Genomic DNA, 19452 nt, shown 5'->3' on the forward strand with positions numbered 1-19452 from the left:
TTTAATATGTACATGTGATTTGTTACAATAACTGGACAACTGAATGTATGCATGCTCATTTGGTTTAATGCCACCAACACAATCATTTTTTAAAAATATGTATGCATGTGAAGGATTTTGCAAAAAGACGAAACACGTACTTACACAAGCTTTCATTTATCAGCTGCTTTGAAAACACTTTTTTAAAAAATTGAGAATTGATCGTGCTTATTACAGCATATGGTAGAAGCTGATCAAATTAAAAGGAGATGCCTTCCCACTACACAGCTTTATCCACAAAGTGGGGATCAGTATGATGTAACTTTCAAAGCTGCACAAGAGTTGGAGGTTCCTTCAGCCTCAAGCTCAGCTACCTCCAAAAGACAAAATCTTGCAAATAATCTTTTAGTTAAGACAAAGAAGCATAAAATAAGTATTTGCTGAAATAGGTTGCCCAAACAAGAAGAGTGTCCTGAGAAAAAGAGCTCTTTGAGTTGACTAATTCCTAAAAGAAAACATAATTGGACAAGGCAAATTCCAAATGAAGCATGTTCTGGGAAAATAAAGCAACACACATCAAAGTTGCTGGTGAACGCAGCAGGCCAAGCAGCATCTGTAGGAAGAGGTGCAGTCGACGTTTCTCGGCCTGAAACGTCGACTGCACCTCTTCCTACAGATGCTGCTTGGCCTGCTGCGTTCACCAGCAACTTTGATGTGTGTTGCTTGAATTTCCAGCATCTGCAGAATTCCTGTTGTCTGGGAAAATAAAGTGTTTTAAAATAATTCTCAGTTCTGTCATGTAAAATAATTTTGGTGACAATTGTTATTAAATACAAGCTAGTTCCAGATCTGACATCTTAGAACAGTAAAACACTTTTATTTGATTAAAATAAACAATCTTTAAAAAAATACTATTAAAATATGAGAAGGTATAAGTTTGCTTTTGTTTGAGATGAAAGAATCGACAGTGTTGACATAGTGGTTATATTTTGATGCCTTGTCGTATTAAGAGTACAGAAGTAGACAACATTTGTCACGTTAAGGCACAGTCTCCATCATGCATCTAATCGGCAAAGCACTACTTTGACAATCTTAAAGTTACTAAATGATGAAGAATACACAACACATAACAATGGGCTGTGGCGCTCAATTAGCTTTAAAAAAAAAACTCCCCCACAATAATATTTTGCTAAGTTACGTTGTTGCTGCAACATAGCCGTTTCTGGAGGGTCATTCTTTGCAAGTCAAATCAAAGACACCTGAATAAAGAACTGAGGAGAGGGTCTTCAGGGATGGAAGTCAAACACACCCAAAAGGTTTTCCTTAAATTATCAAAGTAAAACAGTTTACGAAATGTTCAGACATTAGTGGCAGCATTAATTAATCTTATAAAAAGATCCTACAGAGCCCCAATGAGTTGCAGTGCTCTACAGCAATAGAAATTACATGTTTATTTAGACAACATATGTACCTATGAAATGGCCATTGCTCAATGATATACTGTTGTATCCTTGAGATCAAAGTATGTTTAGTGTAACACAGGAGACTGTTACACAGTAATGGTGGGTGAGGCAGAGTTCTCCTTTGGATACTGAGGGAAATACAGTACAAAGAAATCTGAAAAGCCGCGTGCTTGAACGTGTGTGAAGTTTGTTACAGTCTGTCATGTTTTTGCAATCCCCCCCAAAAAAAGCAAAGAAAAAAAACATTTGTGGGGGGGGTCAGGGGGGAGAAAGGGTTTAATGAATAAACAAAATGCAAGTTGTTACAAACCTAGTCACCAGTTAACAAGATAATCTAATGCATGATTCCAAACATGTCGTTAAGGCAAACACAGAGGTTTTGTGTCTGTTACATTAGTAACATGCCTTTGGTACATGCATCCAAATTGGCTGAATTCTCTCTCGCCCTATTTACCACAGCTACCTTCCCATCTTATAGATCATTCCAAAACTGAAAGCACAAAAATAAATTGCTCATCAGAGTAGAGCCAAATTATTTGAAAACTTGAAACACAGCTCCATTTCAGACATCATTTCATATTTTATATGACTATAAGCAGAAGAGCCTCTCGTAAGGGATTTGTCATCAATTTATTTGCTCAACTCTGATTAGCAAAAAAAGAAAGTTGAACGGTTCAAGGGCGAGACATGATGAACAGATGAAATTATCACAGTTTTGTTTCAGACAGCTCTCATTTTAAAATCCAACTTCATGAAGCTTTTGCTTTCCTTGCACGTGGCGATGTCCCACCTTCTGTCTTCAATGTTCCATTAGATGCATTCGCTGTAAAACATAGGAAAACAATTAAGAATAAAAAAGTTAACTATGCAAGAAAAACTATATAAATTAGGGTGAGGGTGGGTCCTAATTTATAACTCCCACCAATCCATGCCACATTTTAATTATATCCATAAGCCTATGAAGAAAGGGATACAGTCCTGTAAGTGTTATTACTATTTTTTCCCCTCAGTTCAACCTGGTAAAACCTGAGGTACAGACATAAGCCAAGCACACTCATTTGTCAATTGCCAGGAACTTTGAGACTATTCTAGTGGTGTTTAGTATTGTGGCTTTCTTACGATTTACACAGATATTACTGTGTAGCCCTAATTGTTTAATGCTATTGTGTAGTGCCTTTGGGATGATAACAGTTGTAGATATTACTATTGGGACAGTGTGTACCCTTCTTATGTTCCAAAGTCATTCAATTTCTTTTTTTTTTAATTCCGCATATTTCTGGTGTTTTTCATTTATTGCTTTCAGTACATTATGAGTGTTTGGAATAGCTATATCTATTAAATAGGTTGTTCTTGCTTGTTTATCCTGCATTATCCAGATGGTTATGATGGATTGTCCATCAGTAATAACTGATCAGTCATAACATAATTTGTGGGATTCTGACTCTAAAACTGGATCGAGCTTGTATTTATAGTAAGGTGTGATTTCTTTTATGAGTTTGTATTTTAAAGCAAGATTTTGATGAATGATGTTTGCCATCTGATTGTGCCTATGTAAGTAATCAGATAAAGTTAAGCTGCTACAGGATACTGAAATGTGTTGGATTGTTTGTTTCTTTTTCCTTAGCATTTCTACATTTATCACCTTGCATTTATTGGTCATTTATTATGTATTTTTGTTAATTTTTTGTGCTAACCACCTGGTCCTGTAGTACCACAAGGAACCTTTTCGGTTCTGGGAAGAGATCTCCAACTCCACGCCAGGCATTTGACACTTCCTTGTCAACATCTAGTCTGCTCAGATTATGGAGATTGTTTAACTTTTCCTTCAACAATGACAATGTTTTCATGTTTCTGGTTGTGCTCTCATTTAAATTCAGTGGTGTATACTTATCACAATTGCATATGCTTGCGTGGAGTGATGACTGCTGTTTTCGTTGATGAAAGTATACCCATAGAAGTTTTATCTGACTGTTGTGTAGGTTTTTAATATCTGCTTTTCCCCTTCTCCTTTCTGTCCGAGGTAGTGTTAATCCAAGCGCATTCAAATGTACATATTTTCTGAAATTTGTCATCTCAGTTCTTACTTTTCTTTGTAAATTATTGCTATTATTATTACTACTTCCCCTTTACCCAATTGTACAGTCAAGACAACCTGTTAAAGTTGCAGGGATTTCCTCAGTAACAAAATGGAAATCATAAGACACCCCTATTCAAATCAACTCAAAGAGTCTTGAAGTTGTTATTTTTATTTAAATTATAGGAATTAAAATATTAAATTTGCACACATGGTATGGAAGTATGATTTCCCCATTAGGGAACATCAGTTAAACGACACATGTATTCACCAATAATGGATGGACATTTTAAAAACATACTGTGAATTACCAGGTATATCATTCAAAATACATCTTTTGAATTTAACAGCAAATAATCAGCATTTGCAAACCCACAGTATAATCAAACTGAAATCAATTTGATCTAAATTTAAATTGATTTGTTCTATTTTTCAAACTGCTTCATGAGCATCTGTTAGTAAGAATAGCAATGAAATGTTCGAACAGGCTGTCCTTGCATCTTGAATTCCTTTCCAACATAAACCTTTGTGTACTAGAAGTTAACTAACATATTTTAATCACATTACTAAGAAGAGTTTTATGACAGAACTGCACAGTTTGTTTCATATGTCAATATATCCACAAAGGTGAACAGTTGAGTAGTTATGAGAACCAACTGAAAAATACTGTGACCACTTGTTCCTTGTATAAAATGAGAATGGTTTGCAAAGGTTCAGCGTACTCTCTAAAACTTTTAGAAACATCCACAGAAGTGCAGTGGAGAGAATACTGACTGGTTGCATCATGACCTGATATGGAAACACCAATGTCCTTGAACAGAAAAGCCTCCAAAAAAAAGTAGTGGATATAGCCCAGTCTATCACAGGTAAAGCCCTTCTCACCATTGAGCACATCTACAAGGAGCCCTGCTGCAGGACAACAGAATCCATCATCAAAGACCCTCACCATCCAGACTCTCTTCTCACTGCTGCCATCAAGGAGGAGGTACAACAGCCTCAGCACCCACACAACCAGGTTCAGAAACAATCATTACCTCTCCACCATCAGGCTCCTGAACCAAAGGTGATAACTTCACTTGCCAATCACTGCACTGTTCCCACAGCTTACAGACTTACTTTCAAGGACTCTTCATCTCATGTTCTGATATTTATTGTTTTGTTTATTATTATTTTGGTTTTTTTTGTATTTTCAATTTGTTGTCTTTTGCACATTAGTTGTCCATCTTGTGTGTAGTTTTTCATTGATTTGATCGTGTTTCTTTGAATTCAGTATGAACACCCCCAAGAAAATGAATTTCAGCAGTATATGGTGACATATAACTTTGAGACGTGTACAATATGATGCAAAGCACCAAGACATGTACAGAATTCTATGGCCTGTGACTTTCCAGCACATGTGCAAACAGTTCACTTCTACATTCTGAAGTCTTCCCATAATGCAGATGGGATATCTGAAAAAAAATTACAAAATGGGGAGGCACAAAAATAGCTTTATTCATGTTTGGCTAATTATGAAAAGACCACTTTATTTTTACTTGCACAATTTTTCTTCTTTTGCACATTGGTTATTTGTCATTGTTATGTATAGTTTTACATAGGTGTTATTGTATTTCTTTATTTTCTTGTGAATGCCTGCAAGAAAATGAATCTCAAGGTAGTGTATGATGACATTCATGTACTTAGAAATTTAAAAAAGTTGAAATGGACTTCCGGTAGCGCTCATGGAGTGAAGTCGCGTTCTTGACTCGCTCCATTACCTCTGAGTTTTTTTTCTCTATGGTCAGCTATACTTTTATTAACCATTAAGGCATCAATTCTTACAATACTTTGAATTAAACTGAATTCTCCGACAATTGGATGATACTTAGATCTGCTATGTCTAAGAACGGGAAAAACGGCAAGGATGGTAAACCTCCGGTTAAACAGAAAGCTACGGATCTCCCCCCGACTGAATCACCGGTGACTTTGAAAGCGATATCGGAGTTAATTCAGAGGGAAATTTCAACCTCTGTTAGGGAGATGATTCGTACGGAAATTGCAGGCCCTGTTAAAGACCTGATTCATACGGAAATCTCAACTAATCTTCAGAAAATTACCGATTCAATTGATAAGATGCAAACATTTATTGCGGAACATCAGTCGGCTATATCTGATCTTCAAAAATTCGCGCAACAAAGTGAGCTTAAGATGGGGAAAATCGAAGAAACAATTAATGTAATGAAGAAGAAACTTGACTTTTTGACTTTTAAAAACTCTTGACTTGGAATCTAGAATGCGACGGCAGAATTTACGAATGATCGGGGTAAGGGAAGCTGTGGAATCTAACAACCCCATGAAATATTTTTCTCAACTTTTAAAAGATGCATTCCCTACTGTATTTCCTGACCAACCACCGCTTCTGGATCGTGTTCACAGAATCCCATCATACTCGTCTAGGTCAGATAGACCTAGGCATGTTATCTTACGTTTTCATTACTTTCAAGACAAGGAGAGACTGTTTCGATTCGCTCGATCTAAAGGTTTCATTGATTTTTCGGATCTTAAGTTCCAATTCGTGGAAGATTTCAGTAAACCAATCTGGGACCAGCGGGTTCGTTACAGATCCGTGATGTCGGAATTCTATAAGATGGACTTAAGACCAGCGCTGCTGTACCCTGCACGTCTAAGGATTCGCATGTCAGATGGAGCCCTTCGTTTTTTTGATTCTCCATCGGATGCCCAGAGTTATCTGGATCAACTTTCATCTTTAACATCTCAATTGCTTTTTTTTAATTATCTCCGTTGATCGGAGGCTGTGAATTGGTTGGTTTTAACTTTTTCATGCCCTATTTGGGCAGAAAAGTTTATTTTTGATTTCTTAATATGGTTGCTAAACTTTCTTTTTAACTGCGTCATTTCTTTCTTTTCCCAGGGGATTCTGGGTGGTTACTTCCTTTTTGTCATCTTACGTATTTCCTGTGTGGCCTTAAATTTTGTAGTTTTTTTAAAATTTTATTCTGTTTTGCTTTTTATAACCACTTTATGTCAATAATCTTATTTTTTCTTGTTGCTGTGTCTATTCATGGGTTTGAGGTTTATTGTGGTTTTTTTTTTAATATATATTTTCCGGCTTTTGTTCTGTTCTGTGTGTATTTTAATTGAGCTACCTTTTTTTTTTACTTTTTTACTGTTTTACAATTAGCTGATCCTTTTCATATTTATACCTTTTTTTTTAGGGAGCGTATACCGGAAGTCATGGGGGTAGTTTTAGCGCTTGCTTCTTTCTGGCAGGTCTGCTTTAGATTTTGCCTTGGGGTCTTGGGGTGGGGGGTGGTGGGAGGGGCTTCACGTTTTAGTTTGTTTCTCTTTGGGCTATATACATTATTGAAGTACTGGTTGCGTCCTTTTTCCCGGTATCTTTTGTATGTTCTGTTTCCTCTCCGGGTTTGTGGGTCGCGCCTATCGTCAATCCTCCTTGTTGTGGGTTGACTTTAGGATTTATGGAGTCTATTATTAATTTTGTCTCCTGGAATACTAACGGTCTTAATCATCCTATTAAAAGGAAAAAAGTTTTTAAAGTGTTCCGGAGACTTAAAGCACAAATTTTATTTTTACAAGAGACCCATGTACGGAGGGGGGACAGACGTTTTTTCAAATTCTGGAAGGGTCAACAATTTCATTCGAACTCCAATGCTAAGATTCGAGGCGTTTCTATTTTTATAGATTCCTCAGTTACTTTTATACAACAGGATATTATCTCTGATCCGAATGGTAGATTTTTATTGGTTAGTGGTTTACTATTTAATAAAAAAGTAGTTTTGGTTAATGTTTATGCTCCTAATATGGATTGTCCGGAATTTTATAAATCATTGTTTGATCAGTTTCCGAATTTGAACGAGTTTTCATTGATCTGGGGCGGAGATCTTAATACCTGTTTGTCTCCAGCTTTGGACCGTTCGGCTCCTTTACGGACTTTACCTAATAAATCTGCAAATCTGATTAATTTCTTCCTTTCTGATTCTGGGTCGACGGACATTTGGCGTTTTCTGCATCCTCAGGAAAAAGATTTTTCCTTCTTTTCACATGTTCATCATTCCTATTCAAGAATTGATTATTTTTTCATTGATTCTCGTCTTATTCCTTCAGTGATTAAATGTGATTATGATTCTATAACCATTTCGGATCATGCTCCACTTAAGCTTTCTATTAAAATTATGGCCAATATACCAAATAATAGACAATGGCGTTTTAATTCGCTGTTGCTTCAGGACTCGGACTTTGTTAATTTTATGAATGAACAGATTGGGCTTTTTTTTACAATTAACCATACAGAAGATATTTCGGTTAACACTCTTTGGGACACTTTTAAAGCCTATATTCGGGGTCAGATTATTTCGTATTCTGTTGCTTTGAGGAAGAAACAGAAGCAGGAGGAGATGGCAATTGTGGACAAGATTAAAGAAATTGATAAGAAATATGTTATGGCTCCTTCTGAGGAGTTATACAAACAAAGAACTGAACTTCAAATGGAACACAGTTTACTACTCTCGTCCTCGATTGTAAACCAATTAAAGAAAACAAGAAGTGACTTTTATGTTCACAGTGACAAAATTGGCAAGCTGCTGGCTAATCAATTGAAATCTAATTATGTTAAATCTCAAATCAATCAGATTTATAACCAAAATGATCGATTGATACTGGATCATGTGGGGATTAATCAAACCTTTTGTGATTTTTATTCTTCTTTATATCAATCAGAGTCTCCTCGAGATTCTAAATATATGAACGATTTTTTAGATAAGTTAGACTTCCCTCAGATTTCACAGGATATGTCTTCTTTATTAGATACTTCCATTACAATGGATGAGATTAAGAATGTTATTTTTTCTATGAATCTGGGGAAAGCTCCTGGCCCTGATGGGTTTACCATTGAATTTTATAAATGTTTTGCTTCTTTATTGATTCCTTGGCTCTGTAGGGTTTTTGAGGCTTCTTTGAAACTTGGTAAACTTCCTGAATCTTTTAATAGAGCATCAATTTCTCTAATACTAAAGAAGGATAAAGACCCTGCTCAATGTGCATCTTATAGACCAATATCTTTATTAAATGTTGATTCTAAAGTTTTTTCTAAGTTATTAGCAAATAGACTAGAAAAAGTACTTCCTTCTATTATTTCGGAAGACCAAACGGGTTTTATTAAAGGTCGTTACTCTTTTTATAATATTCGTACATTGTTAAATATCGTTTATACTCCCTCACAAAATGTTCCTGAGTGTGTTATTTCTTTAGATGCCGAGAAAGCTTTTGATAGAGTAGAATGGCCTTATTTATTTAAGGTGCTTGAAATGTTTAATTTTAGCTTGAAATTTATATCCTGGATTAAACTGTTATATCATTCCCCTGTAGCCTCGGTTCGTACTAACTCTTTAAACTCACCTTTTTTTCCTCTCTTTCGTGGTACTCGACAAGGCTGTCCTCTTAGTCCCCTATTATTTGATATTGCATTAGAACCTCTTGCAATTGCTATTCGAGAATCTTCAAATATTACTGGGATAACTCGGGGATTAAAGTCCCATAAATTATCACTCTATGCTGATGATTTACTTTTATATATTTCTAATCCTGAGAAATCCATTCCTGCTGTTTTAGAGTTATTAGCACAATTTGGTCTTTTCTCAGGTTATAAATTAAATCTTAGTAAGAGTGAACTTTTTCCGATTAATAAACATCTTCCCTTATATTATAAATTTCCATTTAAATTGATTAATAATTACTTTTCATATCTTGGGATTAAAATTACTTGTAAATACAAAGATTTATTTAAGACTAACTTTTTACCATTAATAGACCATATTACTCAACTTTCATCTAAATGGTTTCCCTTATATTTAACTTTGATTGGTCGTATTAATGCAGTTAAGATGTTTTTTTTGCCAAAATTTTTATATGTGTTTCAGGCATTACCAATTTTCGTTCCAAAATCTTTTTTTGATAAAGTTGACTCTAAAATTTCTTCATTTATTTGGCAGAATAAGAATCCGAGACTGGGTAAAATACATTTACAGAAAGCTAAGAGAGATGGAGGTTTAGCATTACCTAACTTTAGATTCTATTATTGGGCTATTAATATTCGACATATGAAATTTTGGTTACTTGACCAGGATATACTATCTATTCCTAAATGGGTAGCATTGGAATTACAATCTGTTCAGGGTTATACACTTGGTTCTATTTTAGGCTCCTCTCTCCCTTTTGATTCGAAACGTCTTAAGCAGGTCTCTAACCCGATAGTTAAATATGCTTTGCGCATTTGGTTTCAATTCAGAAAATTTTTTGATCTGAATCAACTCGGGTTAGCGATTCCTATTTTAGGTAACATATTTTTTCCTCCCTCTTTTACGGATCGCACTTTTCAAACTTGGAAGACTAAGGGTATTTTACGGTTTTTGGATTTATTTTTAGATGGTTCCCTTATGTCTTTTGAACAATTATCTAATAAATATAACTTATCAAGAATACATTTTTTTAGATATTTACAAGTTAGAAATTTCCTAAGTACTATACTTTCTTCCTTTCCAATGCTTCCTCCTACATATATTTTAGATTCGATAATTAACCTTAATCCATGTCAGAAAGGTGCATCGGCTATGATTTATAATATTATTATGAAACTTAGGAAAGCTCCATTTGATAAGATTAGGGTAGATTGGGAACAGGAATTGGGGCTTACCATTTCTGTGGATGATTGGGGGCAGATTTTACAATTAGTTAATACTTCCTCTATTTGTGCTAAACATTCCCTAATTCAATTTAAAGTGGTTCATAGAGCACATATGTCCAAAGATAAGTTAGCGCGTTTTTACTCGCATATTAATCCTTTCTGTGATAGATGTTCGGGGCAGATAGCCTCTTTAACTCATATGTTTTGGTCTTGCCCTGCTTTGGAAACTTTTTGGAGAGATATTTTCAATATTATTTCTAAGGTATTAAATATAGATATCTCTCCTCACCCTATTACTGCTATCTTTGGACTACCTAAAATTTCTAGTAATCTTTCCCCTTCAGCCCGTAGAATGATTGCATTTCTTACTTTAATGGCGAAAAGATGTATTTTACAACATTGGAAAGAGCTTAATGCTCCAACTACCTTTTTTTGGTTTTCTCAGACGATTTTATGTTTGAATTTGGAGAAAATTAGAAGTAACCTTTATGATTCTTCATTTAAATTTGAACAGATTTGGGGACCTTTTATTCGATATTTTCATTTAATGTAATATTTACCCTTCTTGTTTTTTTTTCACTGTTTTTAAAGGAGGTCGGGATTGAGGACGTGATTTTAAGTTTAACTTTGTTTGGTTTCAAGTTAGCCCATTGCTTTGCTTTGCTTTTAGTTAGCTGCACGGTGGGTTTTTTTTTGGGGGGTTTTTTTTTTCTTTTTTTTTCCATTGATATATATAAAATTTAGTATACTATTATGTTATCTTGGTTTCTTATGTTTAAATTACATTGTTTGTAGTATTTTTTTTTGGTATTGATATCTTTTGGAATTTTATTATACTTTAACATTGTATTAATGTTTATATGGCTTACCTTTTTTGTATACTTACTCAATAAAAAGATTTAAAAAGAAAGAAATTTAAAAAAGTTCAAAGTAAATTTATTATCAAAGTTAGTTACACATTTGCTCGGGAATAAAATCAACCCATCTACATGGCTGATAAGCCTGAAGTTTTCTCCAAACTAAATTGGCAAATTGTTTATTATTGTCACATGTACTGAGATGAAGTGGGAAAAAACTGTTGTGCGTGCCAGTCATACAGATCATTTCATCATTGAGGTAATACAAGGGAAAAGCAATAACAGAATGAAGAATGAAGTGTTTTACAGTTACAGAGAAAGTGCAGTGTAAGCAGACAATAAGGTGTAAAACCCCACTGATTTGCTTGGCTGCCCAAGTCCAGGAAAGACACACTCTGGTGTCGCAAAACCCGTGAGATTGAATCTGCTCTCCCACCCCAAATCCCGGTTTGTGTGGATGCTGAGTAATTTGCTACCCTGTTGCAACTCAGTGCCAAGAAATAACAGACAGCACACTGCGTACAACTAAAGGAATTATTTTTATGAAACTTACTTAACTAAAAAGATAGAAAAAGCAAAAACAGCCCATTATAATTAAACAGTCAAATGTGCACAAGTTGGAACTCATCTTGAACTTCTGTCACTCACATGCTGGGCCCTCGGTCTGCGTGAAAGCACACACCACCTTCTGAGCATCACTCACAATCCATCTAGAACAAACAGGTCTCCCACTGGATCGTATCCTACGGCCGGTTCTCCCCAGCATCTTCTCTGTTCATGTCCAGCCGTTCGAAAGCTCCAAGACCAACTTTAGTGTCCCTCATCAAAAAAAACGTCCCCCAGTTCCACCATCCTAATTGGATGGCATACATTCTTCATCATCCCTCATCTTCAACAATAAACCAATTGGGCTGAAAGCAGAATGGATTGCTCTTACAGAGCTGCTAAATGAAATACCTACAGCGTAACAGTAAAGATGTGAACCAGGGCATTACATCCTCATGACTTTGAAATAATTTGCCATCCCGTCATTAATAACACTGTTTTCAAAGGAATTTTGTGATGTCAGAGCCTTCAATCTATTTGTAAATGGTAATAACATAACTCACTAGGGGGATAGTCGCAACACTCTGTTCCTCCGATGCTACATAGGCCAGCCTATCTGGGGGTCTCCTGACTCTTCAGTTTCAGACACTCCTTGGGATACTTCTGGTCTACATGGTGAGGCCTTCTCCAGTCTATTACTCATGCCTTCCAGCAACTCAGATCCCTCTGCAACTTGGCTGAGCTCAGCTTCATTCCCAGTTATTTTAGAGCCCAGCCTACCTTCATGGTCTAGCTGCAAGCCTGCCTGTCCACTGCTAGTGCCCCCCCCCCCCCCCAATTTCACCTGCCTCAGCATAATAAGGGTTGGGAATCTCTTCCTCAATTAGTGGAGAGTTAGCGAAAGGCAGCATATACCATACCCCCATTTTCTGATTCTCCAAGTCTATATCACATTCAGGAATGGAGGCCGTTCTAATCCTTTCTGCTGCTGGTCCTTCAGGCTCCCCATGTCACCGCAGAGTCTTCTTACTAGGTGTAGGGTCCAGGTCAAGCTCTAGGTCAACACGCACCTCTTGTCCCAGAGGTAGATAGTTCCGATGGAGAATTTTGACAGGCCCATTCCCATCCTTTGGTTTCACCCGGAAAACTGGAACGTTTGGCATCTGACTCTCCACTACATAGGGCATAGCTGCCCTGCGGCCAACCAACTTCTGCGTCCCAGGTAGCCCCAAATTCTTTATGAGGGCTCAGTCTCCAGGCACAAGTTGGGAGAACCTAACCTTTAGATCATACCTCCTCTTATTTCCTTGATTCTGCCTGGCAGCCGCGACCTCAGCTAATTCATAAGCCTTTTTCATCTCCCTTCTCATTTCAGACACATACTTAGATAAGTCTGTTGTAGATCCTCCTCGACAGTACCAAAACAGATCAACGGGCAACCTCGCCTCACGCCCAAACATCAGATAATAGGACGAGTGCCCAAGGATTTCATTCTGTGTACAGTTGTAGCAGTGGACCAGATGTCCAATATGTTGACTCCACTTGTTCTTTTTGCTGATCTCCAGGGTTCCAAGCATGCTTAACAAGGTCTGATTGCACCTCTTAGGCTGGGGATCACCCTGTGGGTGATAAGGCGTAGTCTTTGACTTCGACTCCAACCGTGATCAGTAATTTGCGTATGAGCCTACTCTCGAAATTCCATCCGACTGCTATGTATCCACCTAGGAAGGCCATAATAAATGAAATACTTCTCCCATGACACTTTGGCCATAGTGACCTCCCGCTCTGAAGTATTCCTGACACTCACTGTCATCCTGTTCAACTGTACAACTGAGGGCTTCTGCAGTTCGGGCCTCACCAGTACCCCAACAGGTAAGCACGACTCCTCTTAGTGGTCTTCCGCAGCATCCACCAAGAGGCCCTTTGCATCAGGCACTCCAGGAAATTTGGGATTTCCAGGCACTCTAGCTACTTCCTCAGGCCATAACACGACCGGTTTTGGATTGGTTGTACCACACAGTCCCTTGTTTATGCTCACCATTCAGCCCAGTGCAGCCACGCACTTCCTCATAAGCAGTATGGAACAAAGGGTGAATGGATAATGTTTTCAGAAAACTCTCTCCAACATTTTCCTTGCAGGCTCCCATTAGCCTCCTCACATTCGGAGTATTTGTCCTCACAAAAGCTTTGCCTTTCTCAACTTTGTCCGGACAAACCAACCCTAATGTATCAAGGACCTCAGCTACTCCACCATCGGCCCCTGAAAACTCCACCTTCAATGACAAGTAACCATCATACAGATAATCATCTGTACTAAGACCCCAGATCTCTAGCACATTAAATGGCATCAATGGTAAATGCATCAAATACCACTTGTAATACATACAGCACAGCAGAGTAACCGGAGAGCTAGTGTCAAGTATGGTTCTACCATAAATACCCTCAATCCGTAGTGATACACTGGACCTTAGCCCTACAAAGCCTTCAGGAAGTTTTTTTTGCCTTAAGGTGTTCCTTGATATATTGCTAGGAATGTGCCCCCCCCAACCCAAAACGCCAGGCCATTCTCTCACTGGGTCTCTCGACTTAGGTACCCAGGGGCTCACTCTCCGAGGGTTTTCCTATCCTTCACACACGTTTGAGGTGTCCCTCTTCACCACAGTTATAACAGACAATACCAGTTGCTCCCCTTCTCGTGGGACCCTGTTCACTTGCAGCCCTCTGCTTAGTCCATCCTCTCAGGGGACCCGACTCCCTGTTGGAGTTACTGTGCGCGGTGGCTGCACCAGCCCATAACAACCAAGGCATCTCAGTCCTAAACTCTGCCACGAGCTCCTTTACCACTCCCTGGGATGGGTTATCAGTGGTCACTTCAGCCAAGGGGTCTACTACTGAGGACCGTACCCTACTGATGGAGGCCTCCCGCACTTCCTTCGCATTCTCCTCCTCTCTTACTTCTCAAATCAGCTTGACAAACAAAGCGGGGGGCACATCTTACAAGACATTCAGAGACCCCAAGTGATCAGGTCTGGTGGCTGGGTGCCTTTCGCCACTTGGTCCATTCAGAACTGATTCACCTCAGCCGTTTGAATGGCCCCCCTACACCACAAGCAACTCAGCTGCCTCTCTAGCCAAAAAATGTAGGTGGAAAGTTACTCCCTCTTCTCCTGAAACATGTTTTAAAACCCTGTCATAAGCTTTATTGGGCTTCCCATCACACCAAAAGCATTTTCTACTGCCTTCTTATAGCCCGCAGAAGTAGCAAAGGGGTTCTGTGTCTCTAAGGATCTTACTTCATCGGCAGCCGGCCCCCTCAAACTCTCTACCAATTGCTGTCTTTTTATATCGTCAGAGCACTGCCACTTATCCAGCATCTGAGAGTTCTGTTCCACCCAAGTCAAACACTCCTCTTCCCCCTTAGGGGTGGGCTTCATTCCTGAGAACAACAGCAGGGGCTTTGAACCTGGGTATTTTGCCATTTATTCGCCAGGGAAGCCAGTGCTGCTACCAACTCAGAATGCTTACCCCTCGCTGGAGGACTCATTAGACCTTCCACATCAGACCGCTCCTTCCCCTCACTCCACAGAAACGAGAACAGTCTCTGCCCCCAACTACGGGAAACACTGCTTCCCATACAGCATGCCAGCCCACACCTCTCCTTTCCTGGGGCCCCCCAGTAGTACCAGGCAGACCCACTGCTGTTACATCAGCACTAGTCTGAACTAAAACAAAGCCACTTGCTCAAACCTCCATTCCATGATCGTAACTTTTCCTAATGCATTAATAGTACTTAAAGTTCGAATTAACAATCCATTTTGACTTCGAATGTCTACCCCACTCAATACACATGCATTTGTTACCAGAAACCCCATGGATTCACACCACTGCTCAACCCCTGCAGCATCTGTTACCACGTATCTTAATCATGTTACTGGACAATAGTTTAACTCAGACTTAAACAAACAACATACTGGATCAATGCTCAGGGCAATCACACAGCATCCAACGAAATTGGCCCGGGACGATTCCCCCACAAATAAAACCCCGCTGATTTCCTTGGCTGTACAAGTCAAGGGAAGACAGATTCCTGTCCCACCAACCCCGTGAGATTGAGATGGCTTTCCCACTTCAACTCTGGACTGTGTGGATGCTGAGTAATTTGCTACCCTGTTACAGCTCAGTGCCAAGAAATAACAGATAGCACACTGCATACAACTAAAGGAATTATATTTGTGAAACTTACTTAACTAAAGGAAATAAAGAAAAAACAAAAATGGACCATTATAATTAAACAGTCAAATGTGCACAAGTCGTAGCTCATCTTGAACTTCTCATGAGCTGGGGCCTCAGTCAGTGTGAAAGCACATACCACTTTCCGAACGTCACTCGTAATCCACCTCAGGACAAACGGGTCTCCCACCAGGTCGTATCCTACGACCAGTTCTCCCCAGCGTCTTCTCTCTTCATCTCCCGCCAAACAAAAACTCCAAGACCAACCTTAGTGTCGCTTACCAAAAAAACTTCCCCCCAGTTCCACCATCCTAATCGGATGGCACATTCCTCATCATCCCTCATCTTCAACAATAACCCAAGCAGGCTGAAAGCAGAACAGGACTGCTAAATGAAATACCTACCGCATAACAGCAAAGATGTGAACCAAGGCATTACAGGTGCAAATCCATAATGAGATAGATTTTGAAGTCGAATCCATCTTATTGCATAAGGGGATTATTCAATTGTACCATAACAGTGGGATAAAAGCTGTCTTTGAGCTGGTTAGTACATATTTTCAAGCATTTGTTTCTTTGGTTCAGTCAGGGGGGTGGGAGGAAAATGTCCGAGATGAAATGGGGTCTTGGATTATGTTGGCTGCTTTACTAAGGCAGCAAAAAGTGTAGAGAGGGCTGATCCAATGTAATTCCAACAGGAACTTAGCTTGGGCCAACCTCAAGCAAGTGGACAGGAGTGTGTAGGATTTGATGAACTCCGTATTTGATGCTTTTGGAAAAGGTTGAAAAAATTAATAAAACATTGAACATAAATTCTACTTATGTTCTAATTTTGTGATTGAACCTTATAAGTAATAGGTATAGGAGTGGTGACTTGGTGATTCAATCTGATTGACCTCAAATCCACTTTTTCTACATCATTAGTATACTTTGATTCTGTTGGGTAGTATGAAGGTTACAGCAGCACAGAGGGTTCTGAATTAATCCAGAATCTTGGACTGATGATACAAGTAAGAGTAATACAGTACTAGTCATAGCATAAAATATATAATCAGAAAGCTGCATGTTTCCCCCCCCAATCATATAAATCTCTACATTTCATTATTCCTATCTTATATTGAGAGAGTAATCCTGGGAAAAGGCTTAATAAATAATGGGATTTCCTGATGACCATGGAGTTGTAGAGAGAGATACGGAAAGAGATCCTTCAGCCCAATGGGTCGGCACCATCAGCAACCCATTTACACTACTCCCATTTTGCTTTTCTCCCCCCCTCAACTCCTCCTCATTCACTAACACACTATGGACAATTTACAGTGGCCAGTTAACCTACCAGCCTGCAGGTTTGTGGGATGTGGGAAGAAAATGGAGCACTCAGGATGGAAATCCATGCAGTCCCAGGAAGGATGTGCACACTACAAACAGCCAACACCCGAGGTCAGGTTTGAAACTGGGTCTCTGGTGCTATGAGGCAGCAACTCTACCAACTGCACCACTGGTGCAGGCTAATTATATTATTTCAGGTCAACTTAATACTTAAGAAACCAAAAGCTGACATGCAAACGACAAACCAGGCTATGCAAAATGATTCCCAATCTTGGATTTCTATCTGTTAATTAATCCTCAATACATGTTAATATAATTCCATGCCAGGAAAACAAATTTTTGTGAAATAATTTGTGTGAAGGTTTCCCTACTCTGCCTCCCCTCTTATCCCTTTGTCTTCTCTTCACCTGCATATCACTTCCCCTTGTGGCCCTCCTCCTTCCCTTTCTCCCACAGTCAACTTTCCTCTCCCATCAGATTCCTTCTTCTTTAGTCCTTTACCTTTTCCATCTATTCATCCCCCATCTCCTCTCCCCCAACCACCTGACTTCACCCATCATCTTTTAGCCTGTAGTTCCTCCCCTCCTTATTCTTGCTTTGATGAAGGGTCTCGGTCTGAAATAGTGAGCATTCCTTCCATAGCTGCCTGCCTAACCTGCTGAGTTCCTCCAACATTTTGTGTGTGGCTCTGGATTTACAATATCTACAGAATCTCCTGTGTTAAATAATGAAAGTTTCTTATTTTAATACTTACACTTGTTACATTCCCTTTTTGATGGTTTGTTCTTGGTATTAACTACTTTCTTTTTAGGGATCTGATTCTGAGTGTGTTCTCTCCACTTCTTCAGCTGGAAGTTAATAAACTTCCACATCATCCATGCTTGAGTTAGACAAATAGCTGCCAGGCAACTAATCCTGTTTAGACAAAGACACCCACATTTTAATGAACCACTTAATTATTCAAAGCAAAAACACACAGAAAGAATGTAGAAGGCAGTGCCACTGGGCAATTATAACACATGGAATTATAATAAATACAGCAATGTACCATCTGGAAATAAAACTCTAAAGAATTTCATTAAAAAAAAGACAAACTGTGTGATTGGTTGGTTGTAAATGTAATACAGGCCAAACACAGGTCTTTGCTTAATGATTTTCTAATTGTATTTGACCTTGCAATGTTTTTGTGATCAGTTGCAAGTCTGTCTTCGAAATTAATCTTCTAAAGTACATATGTTGCTAAAGTTCCCTGACTTCATCGTATCATCATCGCTGACACCTGACAGTCATTCTGTCAGAAATCTCAAAGTAGGTGGACATGGTAAAACTCAAGAAAGCCAAGTATCAGGAGCTGGTAGAGCAATGCCAGTGGCCAGGTTGGAGGGCACGATGTGAGCCTATAGAGGTGGGGTGTAGAAGTTTTGCTCACTGCTTGCTGTGCAGAACCTACTTTCTCCTTGGGACTATGGGGTAGCAAAGAGCCATCAGGACTGTCACAGAGGCTGCCATGCAAGCCTCCAGATGGCTAAGGATCAAGCAGTGTGAGCTGTAGACCAATGCTACTGGGACGCAAGGCACAGCATGATCAACCCTGGCTGGGTCACCTTGGTGAGGGTGTCTGATGAAAGACCTGAAACACCCAATGACCCAGGTTATATCACCGAATATATCTTAGGATGCATCTCAGCATCTACATTTATATACGGCATCATCTTCTATTTGTACAGTATATGGTAATGACACAGAGGAAGTAATGTTTCTTTCAAAATGTCATAGAAATTAGATCCTATGAGAAACATGACCAAAATCAGTATCTTTAAACTGTTTAAAGTAAAAACGCTATTGGCAAATTACTGCTGATCTGCATACACGTGATGTGTTATATCAAAAAATTACTTGCATTTAAAGGTAACCAACACCAAAATTATCCCACCATCGTTACTGTTGGCTAATCAACACCAACTAAGGTGAACAGAGTGTGACGACAAACCAAGTTATCAGAAGATTGATACTGCTGAGATAGATAAGGAAGACAATGGAGAGACATTCAAAATGCTAATAAGAGAGAAGAGAGAGTTTAACGAGAAAGAAACACATTTCAGAGTATTGACAGACCGGTTGCTTTGAACCTCAACTGTTTGAAGTTTGACGGACAGGCGATACGCCAGCAGGGGCATAAAAAGAACAGGTTCGCTAAGGCATGACACACACCACGAGATAACGAGACCCTGGAAGCGCGGTGTGCCCCCACAAGTTGCTGGAGTTTGGAGGTCTGGTC

General features: G+C 38.9%; 1 protein-coding gene across 1 annotated transcript in view; it reads right to left on the minus strand.

The window, feature by feature from the left end:
• Positions 1 to 671: 671 nt before the first annotated feature.
• Positions 672 to 19452, minus strand: part of LOC134342718 (translocating chain-associated membrane protein 1-like 1) — a 119968-nt gene continuing 101187 nt past the window's right edge. Inside the window, exons 10-11 of the mRNA XM_063041179.1 lie at positions 17929 to 18089; positions 672 to 2265 (exon numbers count right to left, since the gene is read on the minus strand). Of these exons, the coding sequence (XP_062897249.1) occupies positions 2192 to 2265; positions 17929 to 18089 (235 nt within the window). The 3' untranslated portion in view covers positions 672 to 2191. The remainder of the gene's footprint in view (positions 2266 to 17928; positions 18090 to 19452) is intronic.

This window comes from Mobula hypostoma, chromosome 2 (assembly GCF_963921235.1).
Source record: "Mobula hypostoma chromosome 2, sMobHyp1.1, whole genome shotgun sequence".
NCBI lineage: Eukaryota > Metazoa > Chordata > Chondrichthyes > Myliobatiformes > Myliobatidae > Mobula > Mobula hypostoma.